The following is a 22,317-nucleotide window of genomic DNA, read 5'->3' on the forward strand; positions in this document are numbered from 1 at the left end:
TTGAATTTTATAATACGGTACTTTTGCATTCAAACTTTATTTAGGTAAAATCATACAATAATCACACAGCTGAGTTTTTTCCCATGCTGTGCATTAGCCTCTAAGCTAGTACAGAAAGCAAAGTCTAAGTCTAAAGAGCTCTGGGTTGTTCTTCCTCAGGGCACTGAGCAAGTGGTGCTTGTAGCCTATTCTTCCTGTGGTCAGGCTAGCAGTTAATGTGCTGCTACTGTGGGTAACACTACTGCAGCTGAGACCTGCTCAATACTCTGAGGGAACAATCCCCAGAGGTGCCATATGCAAATGCAACAATAGAGAATAAACCACATTGTTTTTTAAGATTGTCATGTGCCAGACATTCACTGGATTTAAAAAATATATAAATCAGGTCAAATTAGAATAAAGAGTTATTATAAACAATGCACACAATTTGAGAATCCCGAACAGTTCTGCACCGATAAGATTTAGGAAAATTAGATTTTGCTCTTTTAACAACTTTAATTCCAAACCTTGGCATGTTTGATTAATTCCATTTCTCTTTTTGAAGGCCAATTTGACTATATAATATTTAGAGATGTTTCAAGGCCTCAGGCCCTGACGCCTGTGGATATTATTTTTGACCGAGTCCAATATGTCTTAAACATTAAAAAGCTCACACTACCCCGAAATATATAATTTTTTTCACGCATACAGGTGACATTCAACATTCAAGTGCCAGTGTTTTTGTTACCGTCTTTTGGTCAAGTTTCTTGTAACTTTCAAAGAATCACTTTGAGGCTTACAAAAATAAATATCTCTCAGAAATGCTTAATAAATTACACAAAACTAGCAGCAAAAGTAGAATCTAGAAATCTGTGTGCAAATGGCTAAATTCCCAACTGCTAAATCCCCTGGTCCCAAATAAATCCTGTTTAAATGTTGAGAACCCTTCCCCTTTGTAAACAAGCTGCGTTTTTCCCACAATCTCCTCACACACAATATTTGGAAGCTTAAGGACATGTATTCAAGACATTTATATAAAACTCTAGATGTGCAATAAAATAACTTTTGTAAAACTTGATGGGCACGACAACAAACAAGGGCCTACACACCAAAACTCAAGTAGCACCTTTCAATCCAAGTTCTCACTGTCAGTGCATCCGCTTTTAAAGTGAATACATTTAAAAAGTTTTCAAAAGGCACAATACACTTAAGAAACGTAGTGCACTTAGAGATACTCCAATGCCCCATCTCTCCTCCTCTCGTTGGCTGCTGCTCTTTGAGGGGAAAGCCTTGTCTGGCCGGTCAGAACCAGAGCTTCATACACATCTAAAGCTGACTACCTCCCAGAGTTGACAGTACGCATGTACCATAAGGAAGGGGACAACAGTCCCCAGTCTTTGGCCACCTTCACAGCAAGGAGCAATGGAAACCAAAGCAATGGCGGTGCACTGATAACCCTTGACCTTCACCCCGGCGACAACTGTTCTGCTGTCCAGTCCCTTGCTTTCTGACTGGTTAACCCTTAGTGATGGACCTCCTACTGCTTGTCTCTGATAGATGAACCATGCCCCTCCAACACAGCTTGAAAAGAGAAAATGTTTGTAATTAAGTTAAGCCTGCGACTCGGTTCATTTGTCTTATATCTCCTTGACCAAAAAACAAAACACTAGCATGCGTAGAATACCGGCTCAGCGGTCAACGGTAAGACTGTTTAATGTTAACGCTGCACCACGCCGTGCCTCCGACGCTATCGTTCCCCCCTGCCCCCCCGACGCTGTGGTCCTTGTGCAGCCATTTTGAACTTCACTTCCAAGATGGCGGGCATTTTTTGTTTTGATACATGTTTGCAGAAGAAACATTTCACTCAAAAAACCGCCAGTTTTACAATACCACGCGCATGCGCCCGCTCTTCAAATGTAAACAAACCAAAAAACACTGCCCAGTTAATGTAGCTAGTGGTAGGTAACTTACTAGCTGCCATAACACTGTCAAGTCAATTCATTGAGTGTTTGTTTGAATTAAACCCTAGTGTGTGTTTGTTAGCACTGATTTTAACGACTTTCCGTGTTAAGAGATCACAACTGGAATGGCTATTGGAAAGACTACCGTATCCTTAGGAGCCTATCCAGGATAGAGTGAGCGAAAAAATTAAAAAGTAAATCGAACTCTTCGTCCCTTAAAGATTAGAATACAGTTATTAGCCAAACTAGGAGTATGGCTCAGTGAGGTCGGACGCTACAGTGAAGTTAGCGGTTTGAACTCGATAAAAGGCTACATGATGACCCTGCGACAATTTTGAAAGGTTCAAATGGATTCATGACTCGAGCGAGCCACAATGCCCCCAGTGTTTGCCAAGGTTTGATTAAATACAAGCTTGTTTTTTTTCTATGTTTCTTTTTTCACCCAAAAAATAAAATACAATTTAGAGCTCTTGGCCACATTCATATGGTGAAATGACAACAGAATTAGTCCTGTCTAAATTCAAAAGGCACAGTACATTAACATACAAATGATCCTCAGGTTATTCTTTTAGTTTCTTATTTTTGTTTATACAAAGAAAAAAGGATGTGCTGTTTTGAACAACGAAAGTCTAGAGTTGCTATATCAGACCATACATGTCAGCATCCTTACATGCGCACTCTTAATCTTAAGTGTGCAAATCTCTGCTCTTCTCCAGTGGATTGGCATCACGCTGGTTATATCTTCGCGTTGCGTCGTTCTCCATGTGAGAAAAGCGAAGGGGCAGAGAATCGCAATGTGTGTAATGTACTGTGTGTCAGTGAAAACTACACAGGGTTGAGTGAGCGGGGGTATTTTAGTCTGGCGTAGTCAACATGTGGTTTCTGTGAGGGGATCGGTTTGGTTGGCGTGGCAACCGGGTTTCTATGACTAGTTGCCCCACCAGTCTGTTCCACTACCGGAGTGGCTGTAGTTGCCACCGTAGCCTGCATCGTTGCCGCCATAGGAGTTCCCGCCCCCAAAGCCACCTGGGAAGGACAGAGGTCGAGGGTCAGTAGATTGTTATGATAGCTGTATGTGAGTTACTGAATTAATCTATATGGATGACCCCTCACACATGATTGAATCAGGAATTCCAAATCATCATGGATAAAAACTAAGGGACATTTAGAGTGGCTCTTCAAATGGTTCAGAAAAGGGCCTAGCGCTTACCTCCACCAAAGCCGCCACGGCTTCCGCCTCCTCCGTAACCCCCGGTGCGTGGGCCACCGCGCCCACCACCACCGCCAAAGCCGCCACCACCGGGTGTCTGACGGTAGTCCCTGGCACCAAATCCACTAGAGGAGAACCTAGCGGAGCGAGAACAAAAGTTGATCCACACAGAACATGTAGCTATTCTCCTTTCTGATCTAAAACCATTGGTGGGCCACTAACATCCCTGAAAAAGTTGTGTGCACCTCTTGGAGCGTCCGCGTCCTGTGTTGCCCTTGTGCTGGTTCTCATAACCCAGGCTCTCCAGCCAGGACGGTACCTCCTGCTTAGCCTCCACCAGGATGTCCAGCAGGTCTTTGGTGATGTTGCTGTTCTTGTCGTTGAAGAACGACGTGGCCAGACCTACAAAACGCAGACAGCTCTCAATACTCTACACACAGATCACGCAGAGCAACTCTCCGGGGCATGCGGTAGAATGAGCAACTTCAGTTCTTGAAAGACTTAATGCTTCTTAAAAAGACAATGCATGTGTGAGATCTTAAGTAATATAATAGTGTAGTTTTACTGTTTATCCTGAGTTATTCTCCTGTTTCTACAACATGTAGCCGAGTCTGTTCGGGCTAGCTACCAGCCCAGTCGTATCAGATGAAATACACAAACTCCGTTATTCACCGGCACCAGTGTGGTAATGCACTCTCCAACACAACGGGACAATCTACTGTTGTGCAGAGCTAAGCACACTATTCTCATTATACAACCAACCGAATGTCAGACTGACAACAGAACCTGATACACAAGGTGAGTGACGCATGTGACCTAGCTATCACTAACAATATGTGAATCCAAGAATCATTTGGTGATTTATCTGTTTAGTCCGAGTCATGTTAATTATGCACCAAACAAAAAAAAGCTCATTCTTGTTTTCGTAGCAAAATGTCCTGAAACGTTTTCCTTCGCATGCCCTCGAACACAATCTTGGTGTGTTAGAGCTGGGTCAAAATCCTACATGAACACACACACAGATAATGGGTCATGATGGGAGAACCCCCCTCAAACACTAGTCCCACTCACCCAGGTTCCCCACGCGGCCTGTACGACCGATACGGTGGACATACTCCTCTATGTCGCTGGGCAGGTCAAAGTTGATGACGTGCTTGACGTTAGAGATGTCCAGACCCCGTGCAGCCACCTGCGGGAGAAGACAGAGGGAAACATAATGCAACCAGCAACGGCAAAAACCTTTCAGGTGGTGATCGTCGTTACGGTTGTAGTAGCTTCAATACAAATCCCGATAAGTTTTGATGCGTGTAGGATAAAAAGGGGGAAATTACATCCCTATGTCTGTTGACAGAAGGGGTGTGCGTGTTGCCGTACCGCGGTGGCCACCAGGATGGGGCAGCGGCCAGAGCGGAACTGGTTCAGCGCCTCTTCTCGGTCTCTCTGGGAGCGATCACCGTGGATACTGGTGCAGGCGTAGCCCTCACGATACAGGAAGTCCTCCAGGGCGTCCGCTCCCTTCTTGGTCTCCACAAACACCAACGTCAGAGACTCCTTACCTAGACAGAGTGAGAAAGAGACATAGCGAGAGTGCGCGAAAGAGATGAAAAGAAAAACAAGCAAACGTTGAGTACTTAGCTCACAGGCTATGAGCAGGATAAAGACTTCAGACAATGAGTGTCGATGGGAGCAGAAACAAAAAATGGTGCTGCGCTAACAGAGCAGGTGCTGATAGGGTGACCACATGTCCCAGATGGTGCAGGACAGCCCCGCATTATGTGAGGGTCTCAATTCTCATAACTTGCTTATTCAGCATACAAAAGTATGTGGACACCTGCTCGTCGAACATGTCATTCCAAAATAACGGGCATAAATATGGAATTGGTCCCTACTTTGCTGCTATAACAGCCTCCACACTTCTGGGAAGGCTTTCCACTAGATGTTGGAACATGGCTGCCAGGAATTGCTTCCATTCAGCCACAAGACCATCAGTGAGGTCAGGCACTGATGTTGGGCGATTAGGCCTGGCTCGCAGTCGGTCGTTCCAATTCATCCCAAAGGTGTTCAAATGGGGTTTAGTTCAGGGCTCTGTGCAGGACAGTTAAGTGTGTCCACACCGATCTCGACAAAACTTTCTGTATGGCCCTCGCTTTATGCACGGGGGCATTGTCATGCTGAAACAGAAAAAGGCCTACCCCAAACCGCTGCCATCGAGTTGGAAGCACAGAATCATCTAGAATATCATTGTATGCTGTAGCGTCAAGATTTCCCTTCACTGGAACTAAGGGGCCTAGCCTGAACCATGACAAACAGCCCCAGACCAATATTCCTCCTCCACCACCTAGCCTTCTCCAGGTATCTGCTAAACCCAGATTTGTTTGTCAGACGGTGAAGCGTAATTCATCACTCCAGAGAACGTGTTTCCACTGCTCCAAAGTCCAACGGTGGCAAGCTTTATGACACTCATAGTGCATAGTGATCTTAGGCTTGTGTGTGGCTGCTCGGTCATGGAAATCCATTTCATGAAGCTCCCAAAGAACAGTTCTTGTGCTAACGTTGATTCCAGAGGCAGTTTGGAATTTGGAGTGTTGCAACCGAGGAGACACGATTTTTAAGCGCTACCCACTCAGCGGTCCCGTTCTGTGGGCTTGTGTGGCCTACCACTTTGCAGCTGAGCAGTTGTTGCTCCTAAACATTTCCACTTCACAATAACAGCACTTACAGTTGACCAGGGCAGCTCTAGCAGGGCAGAGAGTTGACAAACTGACTTGTTGGAAAGTTGGCATCCTAGGATGGTGCCACGTTGAAAGCCAGAGCTCTTCAGCACAGACCATTCTACGGACAATGTTTGTCTATGAAGAGTGCATGGCTATGTGCTCGATTTTATACACCTGTCAGCAACAGGTGTGACTGAAATAGCTGAATCCACCAATTTGAAGGGGGTGTAGTGCATTTGCTGCTACGACACCCACGGTAAATCCCATAGAGCCTGGCAGTGAATGCCGCAGTAGATGGGACTTGCCGCCAAAGTTCAAATATTTAAACTTATTCCTTAGCGTTTTCTACCCGATGTTCATTAGCATTCTTTGTTTACTGAAGTCACCCTAGCAACGCATACCATCGTGCTGGCTTTTGCTGTCACCATATTTTTTTTTACTTTCTTGTCCCGCTATGCCAACTGGTATGATGGTTTTGCGTTCCTCGTCTATACGCAGCATGATGGTTTTGCGTTCCTCGTCTATACGCAGCATAACTGTTTTACATTCCCTGAGACCAACCAGAAATCGTTTCCTTGGCCAAATAGTGCCAGATTTTCATTAACAGCCAGTCTCTTTCTGCATCAGGCAAAAGAGTAGGTGCTTCAATTAGCTAGTTCGTTGCAGCGGAAGGGGGATTTGTGTGTCAGGGTTATTTTTTGTTATTAATGTAGGCTACACTGTCCCGCAAATGTGCCACAAAATCATCTCGATGTCCCGCATTTGGGTATTTTAAATGTGGTCACCCTATAAAATCGATGGTGGTGTGACTGAATTCATCACCAAGGAGCAACGAAACAAATGGCAACCAGGGGAGCAGGAGCATCATCCCTTTCACTGACAAATTATTAAGTGCAAATGGTAAGGTTATGCAGAGTTATGCCAAATGTCCTCATAACAGAATTAGCCAGCTGTCCCATAACTCAAAATGTCCTCACAGCCATTTGGAATAGTACAAGTAAATGAGTAGTCTCAGTTGTCAGCAGTGGACCAACACTGCATTAATGGCTATCGGCACAAACGGTCAAGTGTGAAACTGGATGGGGGGGGTGGATAGGGGGCATGTGGTGGTGGGGGCATTGTTGACATTCTCTGATGACCCTACGTCTAATTCAACAGCATTCAGTAACAGGTAGGCAGCGGGCTGCATTTGGGTATGGTTGGCATGGCAACACTGAGCGATGAGAGACCAGGACCAGGTTTGAGTGTCTTAAATGCATCCTGCCTTCCTTGGAATAATTGCTGATTTGACATGTTTGGATAGGTGAAGTCTTGAAGCATATCGCAAAAACATTCACCTATCCAGTCATAATATCTGTGCTAATGTCACAGAAGGCGGGATTCTATTCTAAATATTCAAATCAGGGCTTGGATATCTACATGCAGGACTAGCGCGTAGGGCAGTGTTGACCAAACTCAGTCCTCGGGACCTCAAGGGGTGCACGTTTTGGTTTTTACCCTAGCACTACACAGCTGATTCAAATAACCAACTAATCATCAAACTTTGATTAGTTGGATCAGCTGTGTCTAAAATGTTTAACTTCATATTCATCATGTTTTGTCGTAAAAAAAAAAGATAGAAGGCAAGTGTTTCCAATGACAACGCCTACTCATAATTGGTTAAACACCGATGAGGTCATTGGAAACTCATCGTCTATCTTTCCCCCCCACAAAACATAGAAACGCCATTTTCACATATGCTGATGGTGGAGATGAATATGAAGTTAATTGATATTTCCCCCCCTTTAACATAGATGGACTAAAACTACTTTTATAGGAGACGTAGCTCCTTTAGACAGCTGACTAACAGAGTGTAGCTCAGTTTACAAAGGCAACAGCCCAACGTGTCCTTAATCTCCCATACTTGTGTGTGTGTGTGTGTGTGTGTGTGTAACACCCAGACAGTAACACCAAGCCAAAAACACCAAAGCTGTGCTCCAATTAACATCCTCCTTTGAGGATGGTAAGCGTTACTGCTGGTTCTAATGACAGGGTTGGAAAACCCTGGTCCTGGAGGGCTGTAATTTAGTCTTAGTGTTGGGCTGGAACAAAAGCCTGCATACCACAGCTCTCCAGGCCTCGAGTTGCCCACCCCTGACCTAAGGGTAGGATTCCCCTGGTCCTGAGACTGCAACCATTTTGTCTGGCCCTAAAGCTCTTTTGAGAAATTATGAAAGGAGAAATAGAGGGTTGGGGACCAGGGAAGGGAAGAGGATAGAGTGGGATGTTTGCCAGTTGGGAGGGTCAGACTGGGGGTTATAGTACCATAATAATACTTACCGGGTGTCACTGCAGCCTCCTGAACATCAGGAGCATCACTGGGAATGACTAAATAAAACCAAACCGCCCAGTACAGTAAACCAAAGGCAGTGTGGAGTAACTTAACAGTTCTTAACAGATATGTAATAACTAGCACTTTCCCAATCATCCACCCTCCGTTTCACCCAGGGGAGAAYGGTAAAGGTTCATCATGTGAACCAGTTTAGGAGACACATGTCCATGGGGCAGTTCATTTACTTTGGGCATACAGACTAACAGGTGGTTGGGGGTGGGGGCAAGGGAAAAGGCTAACAAATGTACCCTTTTAGATAAACACCTTAGCAAGTATCATCAATTAGTTTCAATACATCTGTGACTGAACCAATAATTTAGATATACACATATACACACACTAGTTGACTGATACGGGGCACAGGGTTGAAGCCACCGTGCCTCCATCTTGGCACTGCCCCACTATCGTAAAAAAACATTTTGGAAGCTATAGAAATGCATTTCTTAATGTCTACATTTTTGTTTTCCACATTTATTTTTTTGCTGACCACCTTAATGCACACTTAAAATTATATTTCGAGACAAAATATATAAAAACATTGTCCTTAAAGTAAACATTTGACATTACTAATGTTACTGTGCCCACTACAACACAAAATACTTAAACATGTAATTTGTCCTAGAAACATTAATTGAAATACTGTAGAATTCCATTAATTCCTATGGAGGACTGCTCCTACTGGGGAGTGCCAATATGGCTGACCGGTGGCTTCAGAGCGAGCGTGTGTAACAGGGTTTGAGGGTTATGGGGTAGAGTTGGTGTCTTTGTTCGTTCGTGTGTGCGTTCCTTACCTGTAGCGTTGAGCAGGTCCAGGAGGAAGGATCTCTTGTCACCATCCTCCACCCACACTACTTTCTGGGTGATGTTTTCTGAGGTGGACCCCACACGGCCCACGGCCAGGAAGATATAGTCCTCCAGGAAATCACGCGCCAGCATCTAACAGTCAGAAACAGTCAGAAACACGCACCCAGGATTTTACTCTATTTCTCAAGCTTGCGTCACTACTGGTGCATGCGTGTGTACCTGGATCTCCTTGGGGAAGGTAGCACTGAACATCATGGTCTGACGGATGCCTTTAGGGGGCATGGTGTCCTGCTCCACGATGCGTCTGATCTGGGGCTCAAAACCCATGTCCAACATCCTGTCAGCCTCGTCCAGCACCAGGTAGCTGACAGGGATGACAGAAACAGCTCACTTAGCACTCTGGTCACTCACTTATGTTAGTGTTGGACAAAACATTAGCCAACTCATTATCATTAGCCAACTCGTCAGCACTAGTTAACCAGTGCTAATGAGGTGGCTAACAAGTTCTCTTTAGCAAACTCACTTGCAGTAGTCGAGGCCAATCTTGCCCCTTTCCATCATATCCACCAGGCGCCCGGGTGTGGCCACCAGAAGGTGGCAGCCTCGCTCCAGGTCTCTGATCTGCTGGCCGATGTCAGCCCCCCCGTACACCACACAGGGACGCACCCGGGAGCGGTACGCAAACTAAGAGATACACAGGACAGGTCAGAACACTAGTACAGCCATAAATCAGTTTTAACCATCACCCTTTCATTGTCTTTGGAGTATCGTTCTATAACATTTTGACATGATATAAGATTGTACCAGTGATTGAAGATGGAACCAGAAGACATGGCACGGGGCATTTTGCCCCTCCATAACACACACTAGTACAGGGGAAGTGTGCATGCCAAGAAAATACATTTTATTTATCTAGTTGCAATCAATCAGCCTGTTGGGAATCAGTAACCTTCAGTTCACCATCTTCCTTAGCCACAACAAGGCTACTCTACTAGTGTCACTACAACACCATCGTGTATGGTTTTGTCTGTGGAGTTTTAGCCCACACCTTTCTGGACTCTTCGTAGATCTGCAGGGCCAGTTCTCTGGTGGGAGCCAGGACCAGGGAGAGAGGATACTGCTTACGGCGCCCATATTTACCGCTGTCCTGTGGAGGGAAGCAACAAGTGTTGGTCAACCTCAGCACACCACATAAATAAATAGCACACATGCAAGTCAGGAGGGGGCAATTTAATTGCTTTCATAGAAAAGCAGCGTTTCAGATTGATGGAAAAACTCAACGTTACAGGCTGCTCGTGTATGTGAATGTACCTGTCCGTTCTTGCCAGCAGCTGCAGCGTCTCCAGGCCCCTGTGTGTAGATCTGGCTCAGCACTGGCACCAGGAAGGCTGCAGTCTTACCCGAGCCTGAGGAGAGGAACATTCAGTAATTTACTCAATAATCATTCATTTTTGCTGGTCTGAAAGAAAATCCCAAAACATGTTTATATTCATAATATATTTAGCTCAATTTGTAATGCAAGATAATCAAATTAAAGTCCCTAAACAGGCTCAAATTCCATTTTATCCTTTGGCGAATCCTTCCGCTACCATCTCCCACCTTAAAGTAAAGCTTCTTCATTCATTCTCTTACCAGTCTGAGCACAAGCCATGAGGTCTCTCTTGGACTTGATGACCGGGATAGCGTATTTCTGGACAGGGGTGGGCCGCGTGTAGTGGGTCAGGGCAATGTTGCTCATGATGATCTCACCCATGTCCACATCATGGAACTGAAATACCAAAACACAGGCGCTGTTAGTTTTGAATCACTTCTTTTTTTAAACATTTTTAATTTCACCCCCTTTTCATGGTATCCAATTGCTAGTAATTACTATCTTGTCTCATCGCTACAACTCCCGTACGGGCTCGGGAGAGACGAAGGTCGAAAGCCATGCGTCCTCCGAAACACAACCCAACCGCACTGCTTCTTAACACAGCGCGCCTCCAACCCGGAAGCCAGCCTCACCAATGTGTCGGAGGAAACACCGTGCACCTGGCTCCCTTGGTTAGCGCGCACTGCGCCCGGCCCGCCACAGGAGTCGCTGGTGCGCGATGAGACAAGGATATCCCTACCGGCCAAACCCTCCCTAACCCGGACGACGCTAGGCCAATTGTGCGTCGCCCCACGGACCTCCCGGTCGCAGCSGGCTGCGACAGAGCCTGGGCGCGAACCCAGAGTCTCTGGTGGCGCAGCTAGCGCTGCAGTGCTCTAGACCACTGCGCCACCCGGGAGGCCCAGTTTTGAATCACTTCTACTCTTAAATTTTGTCAATAAGAGTTACTTGAAAGTGTTCCATAGAGTGTTTTCCTTGATCTACAAGACAATTGTTGAGTGTAAAGCCAGTGATGTGACTTACACTATCAATGTGTGGCGGGCAGTTGGATCCAGTGGCCTCCACAGGAATGTCGTCGTATTTCTCAAAGTTAATACCTGTGTTGCCGCTTGAGAACAGCTCCCTGGATGAGCGGAAAAAGATTAGGGTTAGAGGACATCACGTTAGACAACACCTAACATGACTATTTAAAAAGTTAACCAAAATTGCTGAACACTCCTATTGCACACTCCCAGCTGTAAGAGTGAGTCTAAGATCAATATGGTTGAGTATGCTTATATAAATGGCACACTTTAGTTGCAGAACTCCTAGACACACTGGTTTTGGCCAATGTAACAGTTGAGAGGAGAAGAGTGAGACTCACGCTTCCAAGCGTTCGTTGGCGGGGCTGGGTTTGGACCAGTCCTCATCGTCCCTGGAATCTTCCTGCCAGCGGTTGTTGCCTCCACCGCCATAACCTCCACGCTGATAACTACAACAKACACACTGCTCAACACACTTCACAATCATCAGCTGTCTGAACACACACCTACTTGTATAGCAAAATACATTCCGCTGACTGGTACTTACCCTCTGCCCCCTGATGATCCACGGTCGTTGTAGAAAGAAGACTTGCCCCTCCCGCCAAAGCTGTTATAGGCCGCGTCTTGTCTGGGAGTACCTCCCCAGCCTCCACCATCCTGTCCACCACTAAACCCTAGCGAGAGAGAGTGGATAGCTTAGTGAGTACCACCATTAAAATATTGCTTGGGAGGCAAACAGCCGTTTTGGTAAATGGATTTGATTGATTGGATCGAATGATTGGAGTATAGGATAGACAGAATCTGCAGGGGCGTTTTTTCTCTCTGCATCTTTCAAGTATTGTCTGCGTATTTTATCAATAAAACATATAGCTATACGTGTCTTAAGTAAAGGAGTCTGATTTGTATTAAGTATTTTATTACATTATTTCCATTGCTGGTGACTCAAGGAAATTCTGCCTCTGCAGATGGTCTATTAGTAGTCATTACTAGTATTACCGAGTAAAAATGTGTCTATATGCACAGTAGGACCTAGAGGACCAGATCTAGAGCATAATACAATACCTACTACTTGCATCAGTCTTATAGTATTGGTTATTACTGCGGAATAGATAAATACAATTTGGCACAGTAGGCTGCCCCACCTGCGATGTGCATTGGCTGATTAAACGAGGCGCCACCCATGCTGTTACCGCGGTAGCTGCCACGCCCACCTCTGTCATTTCGGGGAGGCCCGCCGCGTCCCCCGAAGCCCGTATTGCGGTTGTCATGGTAACCATTGGCAAAGCCGTTGCTGCGTCCACCATCCCATCCTCCTGGAGAGTCTTCATGGACAGGGTGAGGAGGGGAATGAAAGGAAGAGGGGGATGATGAGACGGAGGTAGAGAAAGTGTACTATGGGGTTGTCATGTTATCAGAGACTACGAAGGGGATAGATTGGACTCCCAAGCCCACAGACAAAGGAAAATACTCCCATCACTAAAATATCAGTTCCCATCACCCTCCTTTCAATGGGAAATCAAACAGATTTGGCAAAGGTAGTGATCAAAGGACTTATAAAACTATATTTTAGAGATTCAAACTTGTAAAAAGGGAGGCCAACTGACTGAACTTGGCAGTATGAGTTCACAACAGAACATCTCTGCAGAATACCTATACTTCCAAAGAATCCTACAATACAAGATCAGGCCCCCGTCTGAGGTGGGGACATTTACTACAGCGATCTGCCCAGCTCTGCATGCTGGCCGTCTCATCTTTCCCATTGGTGGCAACACCATTATGAGTGCGGGCTAGGTAGCAGGCTGGTCAGGGGACTGTTAAGGGCTTCACCACTGCCAGAAGTGACAAACAGCCCCAACCCATAGGGTTTTTCTTTCACTTCAAGGTGGTAAAGCTTTAGATAAAAGGTAGCCTAGGGAGAGATGATGCTAAATATGTAGTAAGCAGCAGCTTCCACATCCACCTGTGGGTCCTCAGGGGCTCCTTCAACACCAGATTTCACACACAGGTCAAACCTAATGTGGTGAATACACACACCAGCTGAGGCTTCAGACCAGGCCTAGTGCTGTGCACAAACACACACTGTTCATATCCCTGTGCACTATGCAAACAGTGCTAGCCAGTAGCCACATTCTGTAGGATCAAAGACTACCATTCAGAGGCATTGCTAAGAAACTGAGTCAGCTAGTTTCATGTTGGACAAGGGGTCCAGAAATACTTGTTCATTTAGCCTAGTCCTCTATTGATGCAAACTGTGCATTAACACAAGGGATGCAATAACGTGTAATTCAAATTGATGCAGGCTGAATGAGCTACATTAATAAAAGACAATTCTGTCTAAATTACTTGAGTTGAAGACTCCAACAGTAAGCAATATCCTATATGAATGTATAGAGTGGCTTAGCCAATGTTTAATCAGACAGTAAAATTAGCAGGTCTGCTTACTCTTTATGGAGGGACTATTTCTGGACAGTAGAGTTAACACAGCAGACCAAATTAAGGTGGAAGGATACAGGAATCACATCATAACCAATCAGGATTCAGATCAGTCAGCCCCTACAGCAGCACACTGCAAGCTCTGACATCACTACGCATGGCACAATGCCAAAGACAAGCGAAGCCTAAGCTGCACAATTTCAGACCCCACCAAGTTACACAGGGTTTTCCTTGGTCAATTACAGTGCCTACTGGAATGATTCCAAGTAAAGGCTAATAGCTATTTAAGCTCATCAAATGTGCAACATTTCCTTCATACAGGAGTCCCTGCTTTGATTCCATTCAATATGTATACTCCTAGAATGGCCAGAAGGTAGTAAATACTACATACCAAAGGTTAGTTTTGATACAGCTATATTCCTACTGCAGATACACAACATAAGGATGTTAGCATTGAGCATACTGCAGCTCCCATTGGCATTAGTAATACAGCCATTCTAGCGACGCAGGACAGAATCTCACTAAAAAGATCAATTTTAAACAACCATGCAACAGAAGCAAGCTACTGCATACTAGAACACAGAGCTTTGATACCAGTCCATGGCTGCATATTCTCAAGTGATACCCTATTCCCAGTAGTAGGAATTGGGTGTCGTGTTCTCTTAGGGGAATAGCCTACGTGTCATGCAGGTACACAGGTATACCATTTATGTCTGACCAGACCCCATTGTTAAAGTGGTAAAAGTCTAGCTCCTGAGAGGCCAGTCTTGGGTAACCTAAGCAAAGGTACAGGGGAAGGAGGCTATAAAAACAGATTCTCCTTCCATAAGTTGGCTGATGCAATACGAGTAGGTTGACATGACACTAATAGTTACCGGCCATACAGTTATCCCATCCAGGTGTATAGTTCTTTTTGTGTCTTTGGTGGCATTGAGGGTACTGCTTAAGAGAAACTTTCTGGGACACTACATATTGTAAAGGCTTTCAGTACGGAAAATACTGTGGGTTAGAATATGTGCAAGATCACACATACAGTGCACCCCAAAACAAACACACAAAACAAGATTAAAAATCCAAGTTCCCAATACGGCCATCTCATCATTGAAAGCAGCTATAATACGATGTTAAAATTAGATGTGCTGCAATGTCAACAAAAAAATCAAAAAATCTAACGCATTGGCCTAGATGGAGCCATCATATCCTGTTCCCTCTCACATATTTGTAAGCAGCACCTGAGCAAAACCAGCAGAGAAAAGCAAATCAGTTGAAGCTGGGTGTCGCATTGTTTTTCAAAAGTCTAATCCCCTTCACATTGGGTTCCATATACACAGATTCAGCTAAAGTTTGTGGAATCTGTGCACCTGGAACAACCCACATTGGTGTTTCTGGTGTGTAAAAGGACATTTCATGCAACTACAAATGCAGGGTGCCCTCAGCACAAAGGAGACGGAAGGCACTTACAGGAGTTCACTGGAGGTGGCACTGAATAACCGTACTGTCTACCAGAGGAATAAACATTTTCTGTTGTGGGATAAAAAAAAAAGACAATGTCACAAAAGTGTGAGATGAAGTTAACCCAAGAAATGCTTTACCATGATTAATGAGATGATCCATTGGGATATACTCTGGCATTTAATATCTTGTACAACTTCTCAGAGGCAAGTCAGCGCTAGCCTAGTTAGCATGAGAATGTTTTCTTAGGACACCGGCTTGCCTTTCCCTTAAGAATATTGTGATCTGTTGGACCCAGTGGGCAGCAAGCAGTAAACACAACTGGTAACTTTCCAAATCCAACAATCATGGTGTGCAGATTATTCAGAAATGGCAGAGAGAATGTTGATGATTTCTCGTGCATTAACTGGAAGAATTTTTGTTGGGCCGATCGAGAAAAAAAAAGTTGCCACGATTGAAACAAGTGTACACTATCCTCTGCAATTTTGCACCTCAAGGTTTCCCAGACTTTTGACACATGCCCCATGGTGTTAAAAAAGTGATGTAATGGCCTCCTGGGTGGCACAGTGGTCTAAGGCACTACATCGCAGTGATAGCTGTGCCACCAGAGACTCCGGGTTCGAGCCCAGGCTCTGTCGCAGCCGGCCGCGACCGGGAGGCCCATGGAACGGCGCACAATTGGCCTAGCGTYGTCCGGGTTAGGGAGGGTTTGGCCGGCAGGGATATCCTTTGGCCGGCAGGGATATCCGTCTCATCGCGCACTAGCGACTCCTGTGGCAGGCCAGGCGCAGTGCACGCTGACCAGGTCGCTAGGTGTACGGCGCTTCCTCCGACACATTGGTGCGACTGGCTTCTGGGTTGGATGCGCGCTGTGTTAAAAAGCAGTGCGGCTTGGTTGGGTTGTGTTTCGGAGGACGCATGGCTCTCGACCTTCGTCTCTCCCGAGTCCGTATGGGAGTTGTAGCGATGAGACAAGACAGTAACTACTAACAATTAGATACCACGAAATTGGGGAGAAAARGGGGGTAAAAAAAAGCGATGTAGTAAACAACCAATGTTAACTTTTTTTCTTCTTCTTTGAGCTATGACAGTAAAATTGATTGACTGATTTGTAATGGAATTATGGTTTGAAATGCATCAGAAATGTATTGGGAAGTTGAGGAAAACATGCAATTGTGTATGATCTTCTGTGTAGAAAAGATCATAGATGTTTTTTTTCCACCAGTCTGGTTTACAGCCTGCTCCTGCCCACTCTGTTCTAAGACATTCTGAGGGAAACAGAAGACAGTGTTCCTGAGAGCCTCATCTTTCAGTCATGGGGTCACAATATTTTGTAGCTTAAACCGTTAGATCCACATTTCTAGGAAGAAAACAAACACCGCTCTTTTTTATCACAACCACTTTTAGCAGCTAAAAGCTATATGAACCAAGCGCAACCCCCCCAAGAGTTTCTCACAGCCCCATTTTCAAATCACAACAGCTTGACTAAAAGATTGGACAACAAAACATTGTCTTTTGATAGACACTTGAGCAAATTATAATATTTGCTGCAGGAAGCTTTAACTGTAGTTCAGCTCATCTGGGAGAGGAGTCAGTGTTGGCAATTCCACTAGCTTAGCCAAAAGTACTTTCTATGTGCACCAGTCAAATGCCCTGTCTTTTAGCAAACTCAATAACTTTCTCTAGGTCAGCAGATCCCAACCAGCGGTCCACAAAAATTTGTGGAGAATAATTGAGCTTTTGGTCTTCAGGAAGGAAAAGGTTGGGAATCGCTGTTCTAGGATACCGGAATATCTTGTACAAGTCCTTATATCCCCATTTGAATGCACAAGGCACCTTTGCAGTTGCAACTAACCGGATCAACAGTCCTAACTGTAGCATGTGTGCTGTTCAGTTTCTTTTTTATAAACAGTAGGTAGAAGGACTGACGTGTGATTTGATTGCTGAAGTGGGGTTGTGACTGACAATGAGCAATACGGTCCGCATTCCAATGTTGTGTCACCCCTGGATGGTCAGGTGACATGTAGAAAGTACATGTCAACAAGTGGCAGCTTTCCACAACGATCAATAGGACCTCAAGCGGCACGTTTCCTTATTTGTTAGGAACGCTATTACGTTTATCGAGAGCTGTAGAAGCATTGGATTGTGGTAAACGCCTTATGCAGGTGGAAGGGCGACATTTGAACATTACGTATTCCAGGTCATGTGAATATAATTTTATTATTTCCACGCCTGTGAGCCAAGAGTTTAGTCAAGACACAAAAATCAGGTTGTACGTCATTGTAGGGCTGGGCAATATGGCGTAAGTCTACATTTTTTACAAATGTATTGGTGATTCACAATACATATCTAGATTTTTTGTTGTTCTCCAAATAGGCTTTGTTGTACAATTTAAAGTCAAATACACTATATTTGACAGGCCACAATAATCAAATTAATTTGAGGCTTGTGAAATTATACCAAGGCTAAATACATGGGTTTTGTGGTTGTGTAAGACTTATACAACCAAAAAACCTACTAAGACTTTATTTTATCAAAAAAAGTTCATTCTGCTTCTTTGATGGACAGCGTATTGAAAATGCAGATTTCGGAATTCTAACGCAACCACTGGGTTTATTTTCTTTCCAAAACTTCTACACTAGGGAAATTTAATGTAACTTAGATTGATGCAACAGTGCTTCAATTAACTTGGGGATTAACTGACAAATGCATGTATTTCTGGTCGAAGTTGTAATTTCAACCTGTCCCGACCCCATTAAAAAACTGGTCAAAACTTATTGAGCAACTGCTGTGTCAGATTTCAAAAAAGCTTTACCGAAAAAGCACACCATGCAATAATCTGAGTATAGCGCTCAGAGCCCAAACAAGCCAAAGAGATATCCACCATGTTGTGGAGTCAACAAAGTCAGAAATAAAATAATAAATATTCACTTACCTTTTATCCTCATCAGAATGCACTCCCAGGAATCCCAGTTCCATAATAAATGTTTGATTTGTTCGATAAAGTCCATTTATGTCCAAACACCTCCTTTTGTTCGCGCGTTTAGTACACAATCCAAACTGACGACGCGCTGGCAGGTACAGGCGAAAGTTCAGACGAAAGTCATATTACAGTTCGTAGAAACATGTCAAATTAAGTATAGAATCAATCTTTAGGATGTTTTTATCATAAACCTTCAATAATGTTCCAACCGGAGAATTCCTTTGTCTTCAGAAATGCAGTGGAACACAAGCTACCTCATGTGAATGCTCGTGACCAGCTCATGGCACTCTGCCAGACCTCTGACTCAATCCCCTCATTCCCCCCTCCTTTATAGTAGATGCATCAAACAAGGTTCTAAAGACTGTGGACATCTAGTGGAAGTCTTAGGATATATATGACCCCATTTCCACTGCATCTTGGATAGGCAAAGAGTTGAAACACTACAAACCTCAGATTTCCCCCTTCCTGGTTGGAAGGGGGAAATAAGTTCTAATAAGGCCATGTAAGTTCTGTTATACTCACAGACATCATTCAAACAGTTTTAGAAACGTCAGTGTTTTCTATCCAAATCTACTAATTATATGCATATTCTAGCTTTTAGGACAGAGTAGCAGGCAGTTTACTCTGGGCACCTTTTTATCCAAGCTACTCAATACTGCCCCCCTGTCCCAAAGAAGTTAACTTCTCTAGGGTAGGGGGCAGCATTCGGAATTTTGGATGAAATGCATGCCCAAATTAAACTGCCTGCTTCTCGGGCCCAGAAGATATTAATATAACTGGTAGATTTGGATAGAAAACACTCTGACGTTTCCAAAACTGTTAAAATAGTGTCTGAGTATAAGAGAACTGATTTGGCAGGCGAAAACCTGAGAAAAATACATTCAGGAAGTCTTTTTTTGTTTTGTTTTGTAGTTTTCTATTCAATGCCAATACAGTATCCATTGACTTAGGACTCAAATTCCAGTTTCTATGCCTTCCACTAGATGTCAACAGTCTTTAGAAATTTTTCAGGATTGGATTCTGAAAAATGAGGAAGTAAGAGCAGTCTGAATGAGTGGACCCTAAAGTGTCACAGAGCTTTTTCATACGCGAGACCGAGAGAGTGCGTTTCTTGTTTACCTTTTAAATTGACAACGTTATTGTCCGGTTGAAATATTATCAATTATTTAGGCTAAAACAACCTGAGGATTGAATATAAACATCGTTTGACACGTTTCTATGAACTTTACGGATACAATTTGGATTTTTTTGTCTGCCTGTTTTGACTGCGTTTGAGCCTGTGGATTATTGACGAAAACGCAAACAAAAACGGGGGTTTTTGGATATAAAGAGACTTTATCTTACAAAAGGAACATTTATGGAGTAAATGAATGTCTGCTGAGTGCAACCATATGAAGATCATCAAAGGTAAGGGATTAATTTTATCTCTATTTCTGACTTGTGTAACTCTTCTACTTGGCTGGTTACTGTTTGTAATGATTTGTCTAGTGGGTTATGTTCTCAAATAATCGTATGGTATGCTTTCGCCGTAAAGCATTTTTTTCTCCGCCGTAAATCTTACACCGTGGTTGGATTCACAAGAAGTTAATCTTTAAACCTATGTAAAATCTGTTTTGTTTTCTGAATTTTTATAATGAGTATTTCTGTATTTGAATTTGGCACCCAGCAGTTTCACTGGCTGTTGAAGAGGTGGGAGACTAACATCAAACGTACCCAAGAGAGGTTAAGGAGAAGTTTATCCAAAGTTCCATGAATGAGTATTTCTGTAAATTGATGTGGCTCTCTGCAAAATCACCGGATGTTTTGGAGCAAAACATTACTGAACATAACACGCCAATGTAAACTGAGATTTTTGGACATAAATATGAACGTTATCAAAAAAAACATACATGTATTGTGTAACATGAAGTCCTATGAGTGTCATCTGATGAAGATTATCAAAGGTTAGTGATTAATTTTATCTCTATTTATGCTTTTTGTGACTCCTCTCTTTGGCTGGAAAATGGCTGTGTTTTTCTGTGGCTATGTACTGACCTAACATAATCGTTTTCGTTATAAAGCCTTTTTGAAATCTGGCACGTTGGCTGGATTCACAACAAGTGTAGCTTTAATTTGGTGTATTGCATGTGTAATTTCATGAAAGTTGAATTTTTATAGTAATTTATTTGAATTTGGCGCTCTGCAATTTCACTGGATGTTGGCCATGCGGGACGCTAGCGTCCCAGAAGCGCAGGCCTATAGAATTGGGAACTGGTAACTGAATCGGCAGAAGATCTCGCTCAGTGAGAATCTGTACTCTGGTAATACAAGTCAGGGCTGATGTCTTGTATGTGATTTATTGGGTGTCAAAGATACCGCTTACCGTTTTTGGAAACTTCTTTGTTCCTCAAGTGAGGTGGAATGTAACGCCCTAGGAACAGTGGGAAATGTTAGGACTATCAGTTTTCACATTGAGAAACAAATAGTATGGTAAAGCCACCAATGAAGATCGAGCTACACTAAATGCAAATTATTGTGCTGTTAATACTTACTGCCTGTGCCTCCTCCCTGTCCGTCAGAGTTCAAGTCTAGGCCAGCAAGCTGAAAACACAAAAATACTGTTGGAGTGCATCAAGTGATTTTACCACAAGCATGGTCAAATACAACCACGGGGTGAATTAACGCTTCCAAAACTGATGGCGCAAAGTGCCAAAAGTCTGATCCTAGCACTGATTGGACAGGTTCAAGTTCAGTATGAAGGATAGCCTGTACAGTGCATTCGGAAAGAATTCAGAGCCCTTACCCGGTTCCACATTTTGTTAGGTTACAGCCTTATTCTAAAATTGATTAAATCCCCCCCCCCCTCAATCTACACACAATAACCCATAATAACAAAGGAAAAACTGGGGGAAAAAACAGAAATATCACATTTACATAAGTATGCAGACCCTTCACTCAGAACTTTGTTGAAGCACAAATGGCAGCCGTGAGTCTTCTTGGCACACCTGTATTTGGAGAGTTCCTCCCATTCTCCTCTGCAGATCCTCTCAACTCTGTCGGGTTGTATGGGGAATGTCGCTGCACAGCTATTTTCAGGTCTCTCCTGAGATGTTGGATCTGGTTCAAGTCCAGGCTCTGGCCGGTGCCATTCAAGGACATTCAGGAGACTTGTCACGAAGCCATTCTTGCATTGTCTTGGCTGTGTGCTAAGGGTTGTTGTCCTGTTGGAAGGGAAACCATCGCCCCAGTCTGAGGTCCTGAGCACTCTGGAGGAGGTTGTCATCAAAGCTCTCTCTGTACTTTGCTCTGTTCATCTTTCCCTCGTTCCTGACTAGTCTCCCAGTCCCTGCCGTTGAAAAACATCCCAACAACATGATACTGCCACCCCGCTTCACCGTAGTAATGGTATTGGCTAGGTGATGAGTTGTGCCTGGTTTCCTCCAAACGTGATGCTTGGCACTCAGGCCAAAGAGTTCAATCATGGTTTCATCAGACCAGAGAATCTTGTTTCTCATGGTCTGAGAGTTCTTTTAGGTGCCTTTTGGCAAACTCCAAGCAGGCTGTCATGTGCCTTTTACTGAGGAGTTGGTTGTGTCTGGTCACTACCATAAAGGCCTAATTGGTGGAGTGCTGCAGAGATGGTTGTGTCCTTCTGGAAGGTTCCCCCCATCTCCACAGAAGTACTCTGGAGCTCTGTCAGTGACCATCAGGTTCTGGGTCATGGGCCCTTCTCCCTTAATTGTTCAGTTTGGCCGGGCAGCGAGCTCTAGGAAGAGTCTTGTTGGTTCCAACCCTCTTCTATTATAAGAAGGGAGGCTACTGTGTTCTTGGGGACCTTCAAAGCTGCAGACATTTTTTGGTACCCTTCCCCAGAACTGTGCCTCGACACAATCCTGTCTCAGAGCTCTAGAGACAATTCCTTCAACCGCATGGCTTGGTATTTGCTCTGACATCCACTGTCAACTGTGGGACCTTATATACAGGTGTGCGCCTTTCCAAAACAGGTCCAATCAATTGAATTTTCCACAGGTGGACTC

The 22,317-nt window shown here is 44.2% G+C and overlaps 1 protein-coding gene across 7 annotated transcripts in view; it reads right to left on the minus strand.

Annotated features, from left to right (window-relative positions):
• The window catches only part of ddx3xa (DEAD-box helicase 3 X-linked a), a 28,317-nt gene continuing 6,000 nt past the window's right edge, over positions 1-22,317 (minus strand). Inside the window, exons 2-20 of one of the 7 annotated variants that reach the window (XM_023981349.2) lie at positions 20,833-20,881; positions 20,664-20,711; positions 15,328-15,387; positions 12,645-12,755; positions 11,981-12,107; positions 11,775-11,882; positions 11,435-11,534; positions 10,672-10,807; positions 10,351-10,445; positions 10,088-10,186; positions 9,563-9,723; positions 9,259-9,403; positions 9,027-9,171; positions 8,184-8,231; positions 4,525-4,706; positions 4,222-4,339; positions 3,396-3,552; positions 3,151-3,287; positions 1-2,966 (exon numbers count right to left, since the gene is read on the minus strand). In XM_023981349.2, coding sequence (XP_023837117.1) covers positions 2,869-2,966; positions 3,151-3,287; positions 3,396-3,552; positions 4,222-4,339; positions 4,525-4,706; positions 8,184-8,231; positions 9,027-9,171; positions 9,259-9,403; positions 9,563-9,723; positions 10,088-10,186; positions 10,351-10,445; positions 10,672-10,807; positions 11,435-11,534; positions 11,775-11,882; positions 11,981-12,107; positions 12,645-12,755; positions 15,328-15,387; positions 20,664-20,711; positions 20,833-20,881 — 2,124 coding nt within the window. In that variant the 3' untranslated portion in view covers positions 1-2,868. Of the gene's footprint in view, positions 2,967-3,150; positions 3,288-3,395; positions 3,553-4,221; positions 4,340-4,524; positions 4,707-8,183; positions 8,232-9,026; positions 9,172-9,258; positions 9,404-9,562; positions 9,724-10,087; positions 10,187-10,350; positions 10,446-10,671; positions 10,808-11,434; positions 11,535-11,774; positions 11,883-11,980; positions 12,108-12,575; positions 12,756-15,327; positions 15,388-20,663; positions 20,712-20,832; positions 20,882-22,317 lie in introns of all 7 variants that reach the window. The other 6 variants (XM_023981346.2, XM_023981348.2, XM_023981347.2 and 3 more) reach the window with 6 other exon arrangements.

The sequence above is a fragment of the Salvelinus sp. IW2-2015 genome, linkage group LG36 (assembly GCF_002910315.2).
Source record: "Salvelinus sp. IW2-2015 linkage group LG36, ASM291031v2, whole genome shotgun sequence".
NCBI classification, from domain to species: domain Eukaryota; kingdom Metazoa; phylum Chordata; class Actinopteri; order Salmoniformes; family Salmonidae; genus Salvelinus; species Salvelinus sp. IW2-2015.